The sequence below is a fragment of the Berghia stephanieae genome, chromosome 11 (genome assembly GCF_034508935.2).
Source record: "Berghia stephanieae isolate SIO BIC M18660-M18661 chromosome 11, UCSD_Bste_1.3, whole genome shotgun sequence".
Classification (NCBI taxonomy): Eukaryota; Metazoa; Mollusca; class Gastropoda; order Nudibranchia; family Aeolidiidae; genus Berghia; species Berghia stephanieae.
In genome coordinates this window covers 13200948-13218447 of record NC_088370.1, presented here as the reverse complement: position 1 = coordinate 13218447, position 17500 = coordinate 13200948, and the positions used below count along the sequence as shown (strand labels likewise).

The 17500-nt window shown below is 38.4% G+C and overlaps 1 protein-coding gene across 7 annotated transcripts in view; it reads left to right on the top strand.

Annotated features, from left to right (window-relative positions):
- The window catches only part of LOC144957388 (NPC intracellular cholesterol transporter 1-like), a 53119-nt gene that overhangs the window by 5604 nt on the left and 30015 nt on the right, over nucleotides 1–17500 (top strand). For all 7 annotated transcript variants that reach the window (XM_078888655.1, XM_078888657.1, XM_078888652.1 and 4 more), the window contains exons 4-10: nucleotides 1–98; nucleotides 6345–6624; nucleotides 10997–11356; nucleotides 12928–13073; nucleotides 13712–13848; nucleotides 14611–14743; nucleotides 16827–17053. The exon at nucleotides 1–98 is cut by the window's left edge and continues 51 nt beyond it. In XM_078888655.1, the coding sequence (XP_078744781.1) occupies nucleotides 1–98; nucleotides 6345–6624; nucleotides 10997–11356; nucleotides 12928–13073; nucleotides 13712–13848; nucleotides 14611–14743; nucleotides 16827–17053 (1381 nt within the window). The remainder of the gene's footprint in view (nucleotides 99–6344; nucleotides 6625–10996; nucleotides 11357–12927; nucleotides 13074–13711; nucleotides 13849–14610; nucleotides 14744–16826; nucleotides 17054–17500) is intronic.

The window sequence follows — 17500 nt, the reverse complement described above, 5'->3', positions numbered from 1 at the left end:
GACAAGTGGGCGTCCCACGCATGTCCTTCAAGAGGTGTCCCAGTTGTCTGCACAACTTCCTCAATGTCTGGTGTCAAGTTACCTGTAGCCCAAAACAGGTAAGGACCATCATCATCATCAGCATCATCATCATCATCATCATCATCATTATTATCATCATCATCATCATCATCATCATCATCATCATCATCATCATCATCATTATCATCATCATCATTATCATCATCATCATTATCATCATCATTATCATCATCATCATCATCATCATCATCATCATCATCATCATCATCATCATCATCATCATCATCATCATCATCACCACCACCATCATCATCATCATCATCATCATCATCATCATCATCATCATCATCATCATCATCATTATCATCATCATCGTCCATCGTGGATTGTGCTCTTGAGCACGTTGCCGGTCAGTTGTCTCCACGAATCACGATTCTCTGCGGTGCGCATGAAATCTGTGTTGCTTTTAAAATCACATTTGGCCATTCTTAGGTTATTTAAATGAGTCATTCTTTGTCTTCCTCTAGCTCTCTTTCCTTCGATCATAACAGATGTTACCAACTTTTCTATTCCGTCTCTTCTCCACACATGTCCCAGAAACCGTAACTACCTCTTTCTGATGGTATCGATCATATTCTTCTCCAACACTTCCTCGTTCGTATACCTGTCTGTCCATGATAGCCTCAACATTCGTCTATACACCCACATCTCAAATGCCTTTAACCTCCTCGTACATTCTTTGTCAAGCGTCCACGTTTCACTACTGTATAAAAGGGTACTTATAACATATTATGTTTCTATTATTTTCATTCTGGTCTTCAACTTTAGGTTGTTGTTTGACACAACTGGTCGCATTTTATGGAGCACGTTTTTTGCTTTTGCTCTGTAAGGATAGAACTGGAAAAAATAATAAGTTTGTCCCGTATAAAAATAGATTTCTATATCATCATTTTGCCGTACTATGAACAAACGCCAATTTAAAATGTTGGCCAGAAAGTTTGTACTTCAAATATCGATGGAATCAAATGACATTTTGGGGATCCTGATAGCTCAGTTGTTAGAGCACTCACTTCACAAGCAAAGGGACCGAGATCGATCACGGGTGCAGTCCAGATTTATTTTTTTCTGACCCCCTGTCCACCCAGCAGTGATTGGGTAGCTGGATCTGTTAGATCTGGCGGAAAATACTTTGCGAAAGTACTCCGGCTCCTCGGGCCAAATGGCTTTAAAGGACAGCTTTGACTTTTTGTAAAATGATAATTAATTGGGAGGTAGGCCCTATTGTGGACTGTCCTTAAAGTTCCAGGTGTGAGAGTGTTTATCAAGACGAGGGTCATTTAAATCGATCGATATTTGAAACACAAGTTTTCTCGGTATTTTTTTAAAATACGTGTCTTTACAGAATACGGCAAATGGATTCAATAGTCTGATCTCACGTCGCCCAGCAACGGTGGCCATAGTGGTTCTAAACAAAGAAAATCGGTATTTTTATTCTTCATGCTGGCTAGAACTTTTCATATGTCTTGTGATCAGAATGTGTAAAAGTCAAAACATGATTAGATTTATAATATTTTTTTTTCCTTCTGGATACTCTTTTATGCTCGTCGGAGAAATATTTCATAAGGACGTCCGCCATTGTTCCGATAGTTTAGAGCCTACTAAGTTACTAAGTTACCATTACGAGGGAAGTGACGAAACGACGGTTGAAGCGTATTAATTGGTAAATTAAGGAGAGTGAATGTAATTCCTTTTTTAAAAAAACAACAACGAAAAAAAAATTGAGTTTTGATACAGGGCATGTAAAGTGCTCAAAGAGCTTAACAAGGGGTCCCTGAACAACAGCAACTTACACGTAACATGCAGAACGAGACATGACGCCTGTTAGGCGATATTACAAAAAAAAAAATCGAAAGAGGCAACGCTGTTAATGACCAGGTACTCATTTTACACTCGATCGAGTACGGTGAAAGAATGTGACTAAAGAGCCTTTTCCAATGACTCAAATATGCGCTGAACGAGGCTCAAACCCATGACCTTCCGACCCGAAAGCGAGTTACTAGAATTACACCTGTCTGGTTATGTCAGCCTTCAAATATTTGTTAAGCATCTGCATTACCTCGACATTACCTTTTCAGGGCTGTGGGTCACATTTTGGTATAAAATGCGACCCATCCGAAGTGTGTATATATACAGGTCTGAAATCCGAACCCATTTATGGGCCTAGTTAAACATTGTTGTCATGGACACTATTTTGCGTCATTTCCATGACAACCATGAGCCCAGAAAGAATCGGGTTATCAGACCTGCAAATAAGAGCACGTCGGACCCATCGTAACAAAGCTATGTTAGATATGTCATAACGAATAAGATGGCTAGAATTGAATCTATAGCCAGAAATATGAGATCAATGCCAACATGTTTTATGCTCTTACGAAGAAAGAGTCTTCATGAATAGAGGTGTGGGTCCAGGAGACCCAAAGGAGGCCCTGAGACAATGGACCACATCGTCATCCACTGCCCAGTGACAAGCCTATCAGGTGGCTACGAGACAGCCTATAAGGCAGGAAAAGAATTTGGAGAATAGATTAAAAGATTCAAAATAGAGGTGTAGCCATTCGATACTACTACTACGAAGAAAGAGTAAAATTCCCAAGGAGATAAATTCTTATTCAGAAAAGTCAGTGGAGCAGGCATTAGGGGACAGCGTGGCCCAGCGGTACGGTCTTTGTTTCGTACCCGAAAGGTTCAAATTCGATTACCCATCACTGTGTTCTGTGGCCTTGAGCAAGTCACCTCGCTCTAGTTCAATTTACGGCGCTGCACCGCGGCTGACGTCTGGGTTATTCCAGTCTTCCCTTGCAATAAACCCTAAAGACAAATTTCCCGAATGGGTTGAATAAAGTGAATCTAAAAAAAAAAATTATTATTAACGTTGATGATAACAAGAAACGAAGTGAGTATGAAAGTGCCAGAAGAAAATATAGAATAAAAAGTTCGCAGCGATGGGGGCTCGAACCCACTGCGGATGGCTTCGACTGTAAAGCTACCCTCTCCCGGCCAGGCGGAGCTGTCGTACCAGTAAGGTCGTGGGTTCGAGCTTGGCCTTCGTAAAGTTATGGCCTGATACTGACCAAAAAATGACGTCAAAATACCAGTCTTTGGCCACGAAAGAAAACAAATCGTGAGTTGTATTCAATAGTTCAACCAATGGGACCACTTGTTTCCATGAACACTACTAACGACAACTCACTCGGCGGTGCAAAAAAACAAATAATGATGTCAAACTGCCAGTCCTTTTGGGTTTCAGTGTCAGGCTGTGAGTATGCAGATGACGTCACTCAGGCCTTTGTTATTGTTTTTGCCATCCGCGTTTGTGAGTTGTTCTCACTAAACTGTATTAACCAGACTATAAAAGTTCATGGTTACACAGAGTGTGTGTGTTGGTCCGTTATACTTCCGGATGGCAATGTTGTGAACTCCTTGGCCAAGCGCAATCTATCTATAACTTAACGATGGTTACGGTTCGAGACCCCATCGCCGGGAAGATTGTATTCTCTTTTGTCTTCTGACACGTTCCTACTCACTTCGTGTCTTGTTCGTATCAGATAAATTTTAACCTGTCATATCTCTGATTTTTTTGATTTTTTTTTTTACTTTAAATTATTTTTTTTTCTCACCTCATCCTGATATAATCGTAGCCATCCTTAACTTATAGATAGTTCGAAGATGACGTCACTCAGGTCTGTGTTATTGTTTTTTGCCATCCGCGTTCATGAGTAATGCTCACTGAACTGTATTAACCCGACTAGAAACGTTCATGGATACACACAGTTTTATGTGTTGGTCCTTTATACTTACGGATGGCAATGTTATGAGCTTCTAAGCCAAGCGCATACTATATATAGCCTGACACTGACCAAAAAATGACGTCAGAATGCCAGTCTTTGGCCACAAAAGAAAACAAATGGTGAGTTGTATTCAATAGTTCAACCAATGGACCACTTGTTTCCATGAGCACCACTAACGACAACTCAATAGGCAGTGCAAAAAAACAAATAATAACGTCAAAATGCCAGTCTTTTGGATTTCAGTGTCCGGCAATGGCTACGCTTTTACCCTCCACAATACCTTATAGATAGTATGCGCTTGGCTAAGAAGCTCATAACATTGCAATCCGGAAGTATAACGGATGAACACACAAAACTATGTGTAACCATGAACTTTTATAGTCTGGTTAATACAGTTCAGTGAGAATAACTCACAAACGCGGATGGCAAAATATAACAACAAAGGCTTGAGTGACGTCATCTTCGAACTATCTATAGAATTTTCTTTTTCAAGGGTGTCATGTCTCTTGATATGTCCCATATGATTTTTTTTTTAATTTCATCTTTTGTTTAAACAATAGGCTTCAACAGTCGTGACGTCACTTCCCTCGTAATGACGAATAGTAACTTAGTAACTGGTTCTAAACTATCGGAACAATGGCGGACGCCCTTATGAAATAAGACGAGCATAAAAGTGTATCCAGAGAAGAAAAACATTATAAATCTGATCATGTTTTGTCTTTTATGCATTCTGATCACATGACATGTAAAAAAGTTCTAGACAGCATGAAGAACAAAAGTACCCATTTTCTTTGTTTAGAACCAAGCTGCTCGTTGTTGGGCGGATGTGACGTAAGACTATTGAATCCTATTCTGTTCCTGTTTACCTTCAAGAACGTATCCACCTTTATGTATGAACCCAGTGGAAATTTAAGATCTGCTAATTTAAATCTCCTAAGGGAACCCCCAAAATCGTTAGTTTTTCATGAGAAATCCTTTGACCACCATGCCCCCCATTGTATCAGTATTGAAACTAAAAATAGTGAAAATCCACTTACCTTTAGAAAACGGTTAAAAACTGAACATTTCTGTAGGGTATAGATAGTTTGCAGATGACGTCACTCAGGCCTTTGTTATTGTTTTTGCCATCCGCGTTTGTGAGTTGTTCTCACTAAACTGTATTAACCAGACTATAAAAGTTCATGATTACACAGTTTGTGTGTTGGTCCGTTATACTTCCGGATGGCAATGTTGTGAACTCCTTGGCCAAGCGCATTCTATCTATACATCCTAAGGAAATTGAGAACATTTCAAGTAAGGAAGAAAACTATGTTAAGAGTTTATGACTCATTGATTAAAAGTGTAATTGCGTTTGGCTGCACCATATGGTTTGGAGGATGCCGACTTAAAGATAAATCAAAAATTTCAAAATCTATCAAAGAGGCATCAAAAATAATAAACCATCCTCTTGATGGAGTAGAAAGAATTCATGGAAAAGCAATAGAAAGGAAAGCATTCTCAATTACCAACAATAAAAAACATATTTTATACCATGAATTTAGTCTTTTACCATCTGGGAGAAGGTTTTGTCAGATTAAATGTAGAACTAACAAGTATAAATCAACGTTCGTTCCATCAGCAATAAAAATTTTGAATATTTCATATGGTACCGAAAAACCAAGGATTGATTCGTTGACTGATTAACTGATTAATTTATTTAATGTAAGATTAACTGACCAATTGATAATGATGATAATTTTTGGTGTCGAATTGCCACAATCGTAACAAATTGAAAACGAAATGAATATGTTTATGTTGTGTATATCGCACGTGTGAAAGAAGAGAGAGAGAGAGACAGAGAGAGAGAGAGAGAGAGAAAAATAAGTAGGAGTGAAATATCTGTTCAATCTTACAGTTATCGTTTAACATTATAACAAGTGTAACTAAATGACAAATTGCCATATTTATGGACAATAAAGATCTATTATTTTTATTATTATTATATTATTATTATTATTACATTATTATTATTAATTATTATTATTATTATTATTAATATTATTATTATTATAATATTTGGACTCTTAAAGTGTATTTTATTAGAATATGTAATCATGGAATTTATGTGGTTTTTAACATGCCAGTTCTATAGTTGTATATCATACATGATGTGTTGATGTAAAGCGCCAGTGAGCAATTCTTAATTGGAACTAGGCGCTATATAAATTCATATTATTATTATTATTATTATTATTATTATTATTATTATTATTATTATTATTATTATTACTACTACTACTACTACTATTATTATATTATTATTATTATTATTATTATTATTATTATTATTATTATTATTATTATTATTATTATTATCATTATTTATTATTATTATTATTATTATTATTATTATTATTATTATTATTATTATTATTATTATTATCATCATCATCATCATCATCATCATTATTATCATCTTTTTTCTTTAAAATTCAGTCCGACTGGTTGACGGTTAAAATGAGCATCCCAAGGGAAAACAAAACAGCTGTTGTGGCCCTGGACTACTACATCACGCCGGAGTTTGGTGAGGGGATGTTCAACTCCTGCAAGAACGTGGTCAACCCGTCCACAAACGCTCCCGCCCTGGATCTGATGTGCGGGGCAACTAAACACTGCACGGCCAAGAAATGGCTGGATTACATGGGCTCTACGTCCAACACGCAAACACCCTACGACATCTTCTTTCACATGTCTAACCACCAGTTTACTTATAAGGGTAGGTAATTAATGACGTAATCCCTGGGTGTGGTTCCTGACCTTCCATAGTGGGCAGGGAGGTACATACTGTGTCTTCTATCCCCTTATATATGTGTTCCAACTTGCTTTCTGTCTTTGTGTTTGACTGAGATTACTTGGTTTTGTCCTGGCTCTGGCCGGATAACCTGGCTAAGAGGGTAACAGTGAAATGTATAGTTAGTTTTGGGAGATGATATTTTTATCCTTGTAAATCATCTCTCTGTTATGCACTGTATTATGTTTTGTTTACATATTATTTATGATTTGTAAAACATGTGAGTGTATTCCTCTTAGTGGGGACCTGTGCTTGTGTCTGGGTGAGACTTTTGATGATCTCAAACTAAGTACACTGATAGTGTGGTCTTGAAATCTACATCTGTTCCCTATTTGAACCATTTCCTCTATGTCTTACTTTTCCTCAAGTCCTTTTAATTGTATATCTAGAATGTTTTTACTATCCAATTTTCTTCCTTTATACTGTACGGCTCGGCAACTAAAAACGAGTTTGTTGCACTCACTTTACTATGGTAAAATAATAAGAGAGACTGAAGGAAAGGTCAAATGGATGGCAAAACGGACCGGAGAGGAAAATGAATGCACTCAGATTGCAACCTGAGAAAAATAGTCCTCTTTTTCATAGTAGCCATCGTTAACTTATAGCCTGACACTGACCACAAAATCACGTCAAAAAACAAGTCTTTGGCCACAAAAGAAAACAAATCGTGAGTTGTATTCAATAGTTCAACCAATAGAATCACTTGTCTCCGTGAGTTCTACTAACGACCAGACACTACACAACGCTAAAAAAGATAGAACAAAGATGACGTCACTCAAGGTTTTGTATGTGCATGCGTTTGAGTGATTTCAGCTAAACTTCATCATAGACAAGCGATTACACACAGATATTTTGTTGTCCGTATATTATATTATAGTTTTAAGATTATATCTATATCATTAATTATAAATTATTATATTATTCATGTATTAAATTTGTAACTTCAATTCATAGTTATGTGACATGGATTGTTTCAAATTTGGTATTCGTCACTTTATCTGTTATTAAGTGATGGTACTACAATACGTTCAACAGTGTACGTACCCATCAGCTTTTGGTACTGGTCTAACTATCAAACTTCGGAGGCAATTTGTATATCTTGCCAAAGCGCAAGCTATAATAGATAGTTTGTTCGCAAGATGAAAGTTTAGTCTCAGGACTTAATATTTTGTTTTTCGCCATTCGCCGTTGTGGCGAGTTGTCTTGTCATACATATAAACTGATAACCAGACTGAACAAAGTTCAAAGTTACACAATTATTGAGTGTTGGTTCTAGAACTTCCAGATTGGCCATGTTAGTATCCTTGGCCAACCCAATTCTAACGTATAGATAGTATGCGCTTGGCTCAGAAGCTCAAACATTGCCATCGAAGTATAACGGACCAACACACAAAACTGTGTCTAACCTTTAACGTTATACGTTAGTAAATAGCATATGATGACAAATCATACAAAAGGGCCGTGGTATTTTCTTTTGCCATCGCGTTGTGAGTAGTTTCACTAAACTGTATTAACCAGAATATAAAAAAGTTCATGGTTACAAGAGTTTTGTGTTGGTCCGTTATACTTCGGATGCCAAACGTTGTGAATCCTGAACAAGGCCATTCTATCTATAGATAGTTGCAGATGACGTCACTCGGCTTTGTTATTGTTTTTGCCATCCCGTTTGTAATTGTCTCACTAAACTGTATTAACCCAGACTATAAAAGTTCATGGATAACACAGAGTTTGTGTGTTGTCCTTTATACTTCCGGTGGCAATGTTGTGAATTCCTTGCCAAGCGCATCTATCTATAGTTCAGGTTAATACAGTCAGTGAGCATTACTCATAATTCACGATGCAAAAACAATAACATAAGACCTGAGTGACGTCATCTTCGAAACTATCTATAAGTTTACTCAGGTTCGATCTTCGAGCACATGTTGAACCCTGCCATGAGGACAACTCAAATGAAAACATTGAAAAGGGTTTGGTTATTTCTATTTGTGAACAAAACTCACTCACCTCACACATAACACAATGAATGATATGGGCTTAGATTTTAAAAAACCGCACATCTGCCAGCCACATATAGAGAGAACAAAGATGACGTCACTCAGGCCTTTGTTATTGTTTTTGCCATCCGCGTTTGTGAGTTGTTCTCACTAAACTGTATTAACCAGACTATAAAAGTTCATGGTTACACAGAGTGTGTGTGTTGGTCCGTTATAGATAGAATGCGCTTGGCCAAGGAGTTCACAACATTGCCATCCGGAAGTATAACGGACCAACACACAAACTCTGTGTAACCATGAACTTTTATAGTCTGTTTAATACAGTTTAGTGAGAACAACTCACAAACGCGGATGGCAAAAACAATAACAAAGACCTGAGTGACTTCATCCCATGCTATCTATACTTCCGGATGGCAATGTTATGAGCTTCTTAGCCAAGCGCATACTATCTATATCATACCAACCATGGCCTACTAAAAGAGTCATTATAGTTACGTCATGGTATACCAACACACAAAACTTTGTGAAACCTTCAACGTTCATAGTCTAATGGTGACAGGCTGTTTAAAAACAAAAACAAAGAGCTGAGTGACGTCAACTTTGTTCTATCTATAGATAGTATGCAGATGACGTCACTCAGGCCTTTGTTATTGTTTTTGCCATCCGCGTTTGTGAGTTGTTCTCACTAAACTGTATTAACCAGACTATAAAAGTTCATGGTTACACAGAGTTTGTGTGTTGGTCCGTTATACTTCCGGATGGCAATGTTGTGAACTCCTTGGCCAAGCGCGTTCTATCTATTAAGTGAATGGATTATCTACCAAATACGCTTCAACAGTCGTAACGTCACTTCCCTCGTAATCACGCATGGTAATTGAGTAACTGGCTCTAAACTATCGAAACAATGGCGGACGCCATTATGAAATAATATTTCTTCGACCAGCTTAAAAGCGTATTCAGAGGGGGAAAAAACAATATAAATATGATCATGTTTTGACTTTTACACATTCTGATCACAAGACATATGAAAAGTTCTAGTCAGCAGGAAGAATAAAAGGTACCGATTTTCTTTGTTTCGAACCACGATGTCTGCCGTTGCTGGGCGACGTGACCTCCGACTCTTGAATCCAATTACATATCCAATCACTGATCAGGACGACTGAAGCTGGAAGCAAACGCATTCAATCGACACAACTAAAATTTTAATTGACAGTGTGCGTTTGGCTATGAAGCTCACAACATTGCCATCCGGTAGTATCATGGACCAACACACAAAACAATGTGTAAACTTGAACGTTTATAGATAGTATGCAGATGACGTCAGTCAGGCCTTTGTTATTGTTTTAGCCATCCGTGTTTGTGAGTTGTTCTCACTAAACTGTATTAACAAGACTATAAAAGTTCATGGATACACAGAGTATGTGTGTTGGTCCGTTATACTTCCGGATGGCAATGTTGTGAACTCCTTGGCCAAGCGCATTCTATCTATATAGTATGCGCTTGGTCCAGAAGCTCACAACATTGCCATACAGAAGTATAACGGACCAACACACAAAACCATGTGTAACCTTAAGCCTTTATAGTCTGGTTAATACATAGTATGCAGATGACGTCACTCAGGCCTTTGTTATTGTTTTTGCCATCCGCGTTTGTGAGTTGTTCTCACTAAACTGTATTAACCAGACTATAAAAGTTCACGGTTACACAGAGTTTGTGTGTTGGTCCGTTATACTTCCGGATGGCAATGTTGTGAACTCCTTGCCAAGCGCATTCTATCTATACAGTTTAGTGAGAATTACTCATAACGTGGATGGCAAAAATCAATAACAAAGGCCGGAGTGACGTCAACTTCTATCTATCTATAGATAGTATGCACTTGGCTAAGAAGTTCACAACATTGCCATCCGGAAGTAAAACGGACCAACACACATGATTGTGTGTAACCATAATCGTTTATAGTCTGGTCAATACAGTTTAGTGAGATGTACTCATAAACGCGGATGGCAAATAACAATAACAAAGGCACGAATGACGTCATCTTCGAACGATCTATAGATAGTTCGAAGATGACGTCACTCAGGTCTTTGTTATTGTTTTTTGCCATCCACGTTTATGAGTAATGCTCACTGAACTGTATTAACCAGACTATAAACGTTCATGGATTCACACAGTTTTGTGTGTTGGTCCGTTTTACTTTCGGATGGCAATGTTATGAGCTTCTTAGCCAAGCGCCCTACTATCTATAACATTTTATTTTCTCTATTATGTGACTCTAAATATATTTATCTTTTACTCTGATTCAGACCCAAAGACAGGTAAACAAAGTACCATAACTCCTCTCAACCCACCCATCGTGCCGTGCTCAAAGGCCCTCAACAACAAAACGGAAGCGTGTAGTTGCCAAGACTGTGTAGACAGTTGCTCCAAAATACCCCCCTACTCCACACCGACCGGCCCGTGCACCATCGGAGTCTACGAATTCGACTGCTATGTCTTCGGAGCTTGTATCGGTTTTGGTATCTTCTTGGGACTTTTTGGGTTTTGTTATTGGTTTTGGTATTCACGTAAAGGAGTGGATTTCGAAAAGGAAGGATTGGGAGGACAAGGAGGAGGAAATGAGGAGGGAGAGAAAGTGAAACGTTACCAAATCTTTGATGCTACAGGTAGCTAACGTTTTGTTATTATTATTATTATTATTATTATTATTATTATTATTATTATTATTTATTATTATTATTATTATTATTATTATTTATTATTATTATATTATTATTATTATTATTATTATTATTATTATTATTATTATTATTATTATTATTATTATTATTATTATTATTATTATTATTATCATTATTTCATTATCATCATAACCATCACCATCTTTAATGGGAGCGATCTATATTCAGGTTTTCATCCAATCACGTCATTGATAATACGATGTGTTGCTGGCCGTCCTATGATTGGATATAACTTTTGAATGTCAATACGGGGCTTTGTTATAGGCTTCAACAGTCGTGACGTCACTTCCCTCATAATGTAAACATACCCGTGAGTCGAGCCGAACCTATTAATAATAGGCTTCAAAAGTCGTGATGTCACTTCCCTCATAATGTAAACATACCCGTGAGTCGAGCCGAACCTATTAATAATAGGCTTCAAAAGTCGTGATGTCACTTCCCTCGTAATGACGCATAGTAACTTAGTAACTGGTTCTAAACAATAATGGACGCTCTTCTCCGACGAGAATAAAAGTGTATCCAGAGGATAAAAACATTATAAATCTGATCATGTTTTGACTTTTATAAATTCTGATCACATGACATGTGAAATTTTTTTAGCCAGCATGAAGAATAAAAAATACCGATTTTGTTTGTTTAGAACCAAGCTGCTCGTTGCTCTTTACAAAGGTCCCTGACCAAAAGCAACGCATAACATAAAGAACGAGACATGACGCCTGTTAGGCGATATTATTATAATTTGTTCCGACTGAGACAATGCTGTTAATAGCCAGGTACTCATTTTACACCTGATTACAGTGAGAGAATGTGAGTAAAGAGTCTTTTCCAAGGACTCAACTATGCGCCGAACGGGTGTCATACCACAAGACCACATAGACACACGTATCCGTGAAAACAAGTATTTAGTGGACAACCATTGTCACGATGACCTATATATCAAGGTTATGTTTTTTTTTCTTTTAAAATTAATTTTTTAAAAATAAAATAAAGTTCCCTTTATTCATTCCAAGGGGAAATTTGTCTTTAGGGTTTATTCCAAGGGAAGACTGGATTAACCCAGGCGTCAGGCGTCAGGCGTAGTGCAGCACCGCAAAATGAGCTAGGGCGAGGTGACTTGCTCAAGGCCACACAACGAGGCGGGTAGTCGCGAACTCGGTACCTTTTGGGTACGAAGCAAAGACCGTACCTGAGCCACGCTGGCCCTAAACCTGGAACGATGACCACAGGGGAAAAACGATCAAAGTCACATTTTTCAGCTTTTGAGAAAATCAAAATTAAAGTTTGGAAACCCATTTAAAAACGCCACATGATAATATGAATTGAACTGAATGTGCATTACTAAACTTAGCTATTATGACAACATGTCAGATGCATATAACAAAAAACAAGCTCTTTGTTGATTTTAATACCAAATTATTGTGACATTAGAACAGGAAGGGACTTTCGGACTTTAATCTATTTTCCCATGTGGCCTTCTTTTATGTTCTTATCAACAGAACAAAAAAGCAACATTGACAAGGAAGAGATTCCTGAAGATGACGTCACTTTCCTGGAGTCTTTTGGAGCGCGTACTGAATCTTTCCTGGAACAAGCGTTCTACAGATGGGGTTTCTTCATCGCGTCCTGGCCTTTTCTTGTCATTGTAAGTACACTTTTATTAACTTAGTGCGGCTATGTGGTATATATTGTGGTATTTTGGCACACTCGCTTTTGGATCGGAAAGTCCTTGGTTCGAGCCTCGCTGCGCTTGGGCGCAATGTTGAGTCCTTGGAGAAAGTTCTTTACTCACATTCTCTCACCATATTCTGGTGTAAAATGAGTACCTGGCCGTTAACAGCGTTGTCTCTGTCCGAAATATTGTAATATCGCCTAACAGGCGTCATGTCCCGTCCTAAATGTTAAATGTTGCTGTTGGCTAGGGACCCCTTGTAAAGCGCTTTGAGCACGGTTAGTGGATATTGCGCTATAAAAAAGGTCCATTTAAAAAAATGTCGGTGTTTAAATGACCTAAAGGTTCCAAAAGTGCGTAAAATATTTTTCTTTTATAAATTTTAGGAAGGAACAAACAAACGGTCTAGCTGATTTTTTCACCTTGGTTCCTGGTTGGTCAAAAGGTTGCAGCTGTATTTTTCCAGCGTACATGGGTCAAGGTCATCTCCGTCAAAGTCGTACTTTTACCATCCTATCTATTTCTTTTCTCTGTGTCCTCACTTAGTCACTCACTGGCCATAGTTTAATCATTCCTTTTCATAAATTGCCCTCTTTTGACTTTAACTTCAGGCAGTGGTTTTGGCCGTGACCGGTGTCCTGTGCGCGGGCATGACCATGTTTGAAGTGACCACTGATCCAGTCAAGCTGTGGTCAGCAGCAAACAGTCCTGGAAGACTTGAGAAGGATTACTATGACTCAAATTTTGTGTAAGTAAATATAAAACCGCAAGCTGCCCCACTCTCATGATGGCTAGGAGGTCACTTGCTGTGTTTTCTATGGTCGCCATCGTAAAGTTATAGATAGTTCGAAGATGACGTCACTCAGGTCTTTGTTATTGTTTTTTTGCCATCCGCGTTTATGAGTAATCCTCACTGAACTGTGAGTTGTCGTTAGGAGTGTTCATGGAAACCAGTGGTCCCATTGGTTGAACTATTCAATCCAACTCACGGTTTGTTTTCTTTTGGGGCCAAAGACTTGTCTTTTGACGTCATTTTTGGTCAGTGTCAGGCGATAAGTTAACAATGGTTACACTTCTATCCCCTTTTATCTGTTTTCCGAGGATATGCATTTTACAGATGTTTTCCTTCATATTGTTTGCTTTTTACTTTAATTCCATTAACAAAAAGTTTGAGCTTTTATATAGCGCAATATCCATTAAACGTGTTCAAAGCACTTTACAATGGGCCCCTGACAAACAGCAGCATAATGTAACATAAAGGACGAGACAAGACGCCTGATAGACGATAAATACAAATGTTTTCAGACAGACACAACACTCATTTTACACCTGAGTACGATGAGAGAATGTGAGTAACGAGTCTTTTCTAAGGCCCCAAATGTTCACCACCGAGCGTGACTCGAACCCAGGACCTTCCGACCCCAAAGCAAGTGTCGTACCACAAGACCACATAGCCGAATATTTCCATAATATTCATTCCTGAATATTTCCGTTCTTTCCTTTTTCCAAGTCCATTCTATCGAACGGAACAGGTCATCATCACGAGGCCCGGTAACAAGTCTGTTGTGATACACGAGTTGCCTCCCCCTAGTGTGGACAAGGTCAATTACAGTAACGTCTTTGACAAATTGTTTTTACATCAGGTTGGTTGGTTCATATCTCTCTCTCTCTCTCTCTCTCTCTCTCTCTCTCTCTCTCTCTCTCTCTCTCTCTCTCTCTCTCACTCACTCACTCACTCTATCTATCTCTCTCTCTCTCACTCTCTCTATCTCTCTCTCACTCTCTCTCACTCACTCACTCACTCTCTCTCTCTCTCTCTCTCTCTCTCTCTCTCTCTCTCTCTCACACTCACTCACTCACTCACTCACTCTATCTATCTATCTATCTCTCTTTCTCTCTTCTCTATCTCTCTCTCTCTCTCTCTCTCTCTCTCTCTCCTCTCCTCTCTCTTCTTCTTCTTCTTCTTCTTCTTCTTCTTCTTCTTCTCTTCTTTTCTTCTTCTTCTTCTTCTTCTTCTTCTTCTTCTTCTTCTAAGGCCAAAGCTTCAGGCTGAAGATTGTATGGCCAGTAACAGGGGTTTTAGATGGAAGCAGGGAGCGATTTTTGAAGTCATCAGTCGAAAGGACTTGGTAGGAAGATCCAAAGTCGGATGGTGGAGAAGAAGAAAGAGCAAAGGTAATGGTTTGTTCTTTAGTGCGAGATTTCAAAATCAAATGCTCTATCTCTCTCTCTCTCTCTCTCTCTCTCTCTCTCTCTCTCTCTCTCTCTCTCTCTCTCTCTCTCTCTCTCTCTCTCTCTCTCTCTCTCTCTGTGTGTCTGTGTGTGTGTGTATTTATCTTTCCCGTCTGTTTGTTTTTGGGTTATTTGTTTTTTGTTTTGTTTTTTTTTTGTTGTTTTTTTTTTTTTTTTGTTGATTTTTTTTTTTTTTGATAAATTGTTTGTTTGTTTCGGGTGTTTTCCCGATTTTATTCACACTACAACATACAAACCACAGAACAATGCAAAAAGAAAAAAAGAAAATAAATGCCAAATGCCTGAGATTTCTAAACGATGGCCATTGTTGACCGGCCTACGTTAAAAGAGTTCAGCTTTCGTAATTTGAATATTCGTTGGTTTACTCTTTTACCCCCATAATGGTCAAGGTATTTTTTTGAAGTTTGTGTCGATGTATTCACCGAGGTATTAAAATGTGTTGCTATTTCTAGCTACAAGTCCAATATATTGTCCATTGCAGCAGTATTAAACTAAGCCCATAAATTGATTCGGATGTCGGGCCTCTATATATATACACGTCAGGGTTTATCTATGGGAGGGGTGGAATAAATAGAATTTCTTACATTCCAAAAAAAAAAAAAAAACCCTCAAAACTTGGCTTTTTTCAAATCGTTTCAATTCCAAATTTAATACCCGGGTACCAGCCTATCACGACATAACATCGCTTTGACCTAAAAGGATCGCAATCATCATTAGATTGATATATTTAAAAATGCATTACCGCTATTTTGAGTTGGCTTTTATTTGAAATTTCTAGATCGTGGATCTTCAATTGCCCATAGAAAGTGTCAGAAACGAGTACGAGAATCGAGCCGTTACCTTCCAGAATAGGTCACCCCCCCCCCCTCTCCTCCTCCCTCCTCAAACACCCCCTCCCCCCCTCTTTCCAACTACTTTTACTTGTGCGGCTATGTCGTGGTCTTGTGGTATGACACTCGCTTTCGGATCGGAAGGTCCTGGGTTCGAGCCCCTTTCGGCGCATCGGCCCATAGTTGAGCCCTTGAAAAAGACTCTTTATTCACGTTCTGTCATCGTACTCGGTGTAAAATCAGTACCTGGCCGTTAACAGCGTTGTCTATGTCCCAAAAAATTATAATATTGCTAAAATGCGTCATGTCCCGTCCTACATTTAAGTGTTGCTGTTGGCCAAGGACCCCTTGTAAAGCGCTTTGAGCACGTTTAGTGGATATTGCGCTATATAAAAGCTCAGTTTTTTTTTTCTTTTTTATATCTTGGATCTTCAGTTGCACATAGAAAGTATCAGAACCGAGAACGAAAATCGAGCTGTTACTCTCCAGATTACATACTGCTATTGTGTCTGAGTGATAAAAATATATTTTTGTGTTTGTTGGGTGTGAAGTTTGGAGTAAATCCTGAAAATGGCTGGTAAGGAGAGGGTTAATACATGTTTTTTCTATTTAATTTACTCCTATTTTTCTTTGAAATTTCTAGATTTTGGATCTTCAGTTGTCTATTGAAAGTCTCAGAGCCGAATACGAGAATCGAACCGTTACCCTTCAGGATATCTGCTTTGCCCCTCTGACACCTGACAATAAGAATTGCACCATTCAGAGCGTTCTTAACTACTACCAGAACAGTCACGAAATGCTGGACAAATACGCCAAAGACGATTTCTGGGTTACAGCTGATTACTTAGACCATTTCGCCTCCTGTATCCTGTGAGTTAAATCTTTTATTTATTTCTAATCAGACTTTTTTTCAAGATGTGTATAGTAGTAGTAGTAGTAGTAGTAGTAGTAGTAGTAGTAGTAGTAGTAGTAGTAGTAGTAGTAGAAGTAGTAGTAGTAGTAGTAGTAGTAGTAGTAGTAGTAGTAGTAGTAGTAGTGGTGGTGGTGGTAGTAGTGGTAGTGTTAGTAGTGGTAGTAGTAGTGGTAGTAGTAGTGGTGGTGGTAGTAGTAGTAGTAGTAGTAGTAGTAGTAGTAGTAGTAGTAGTAGTAGTAGTAGTAGTAGTAGTAGTATGTGCGGCTATGTGGTCTTGTGGTATGACACTCGCTTTCGGATCGGAAGGTCCTGGGTTCGAGCCCCTTTCGGCGCATCGGCCCATAGTTGAGTCCTTGGAAAAGACTCTTTACTCACATTCTCTCACCGTACTCAGGTGTAAAATG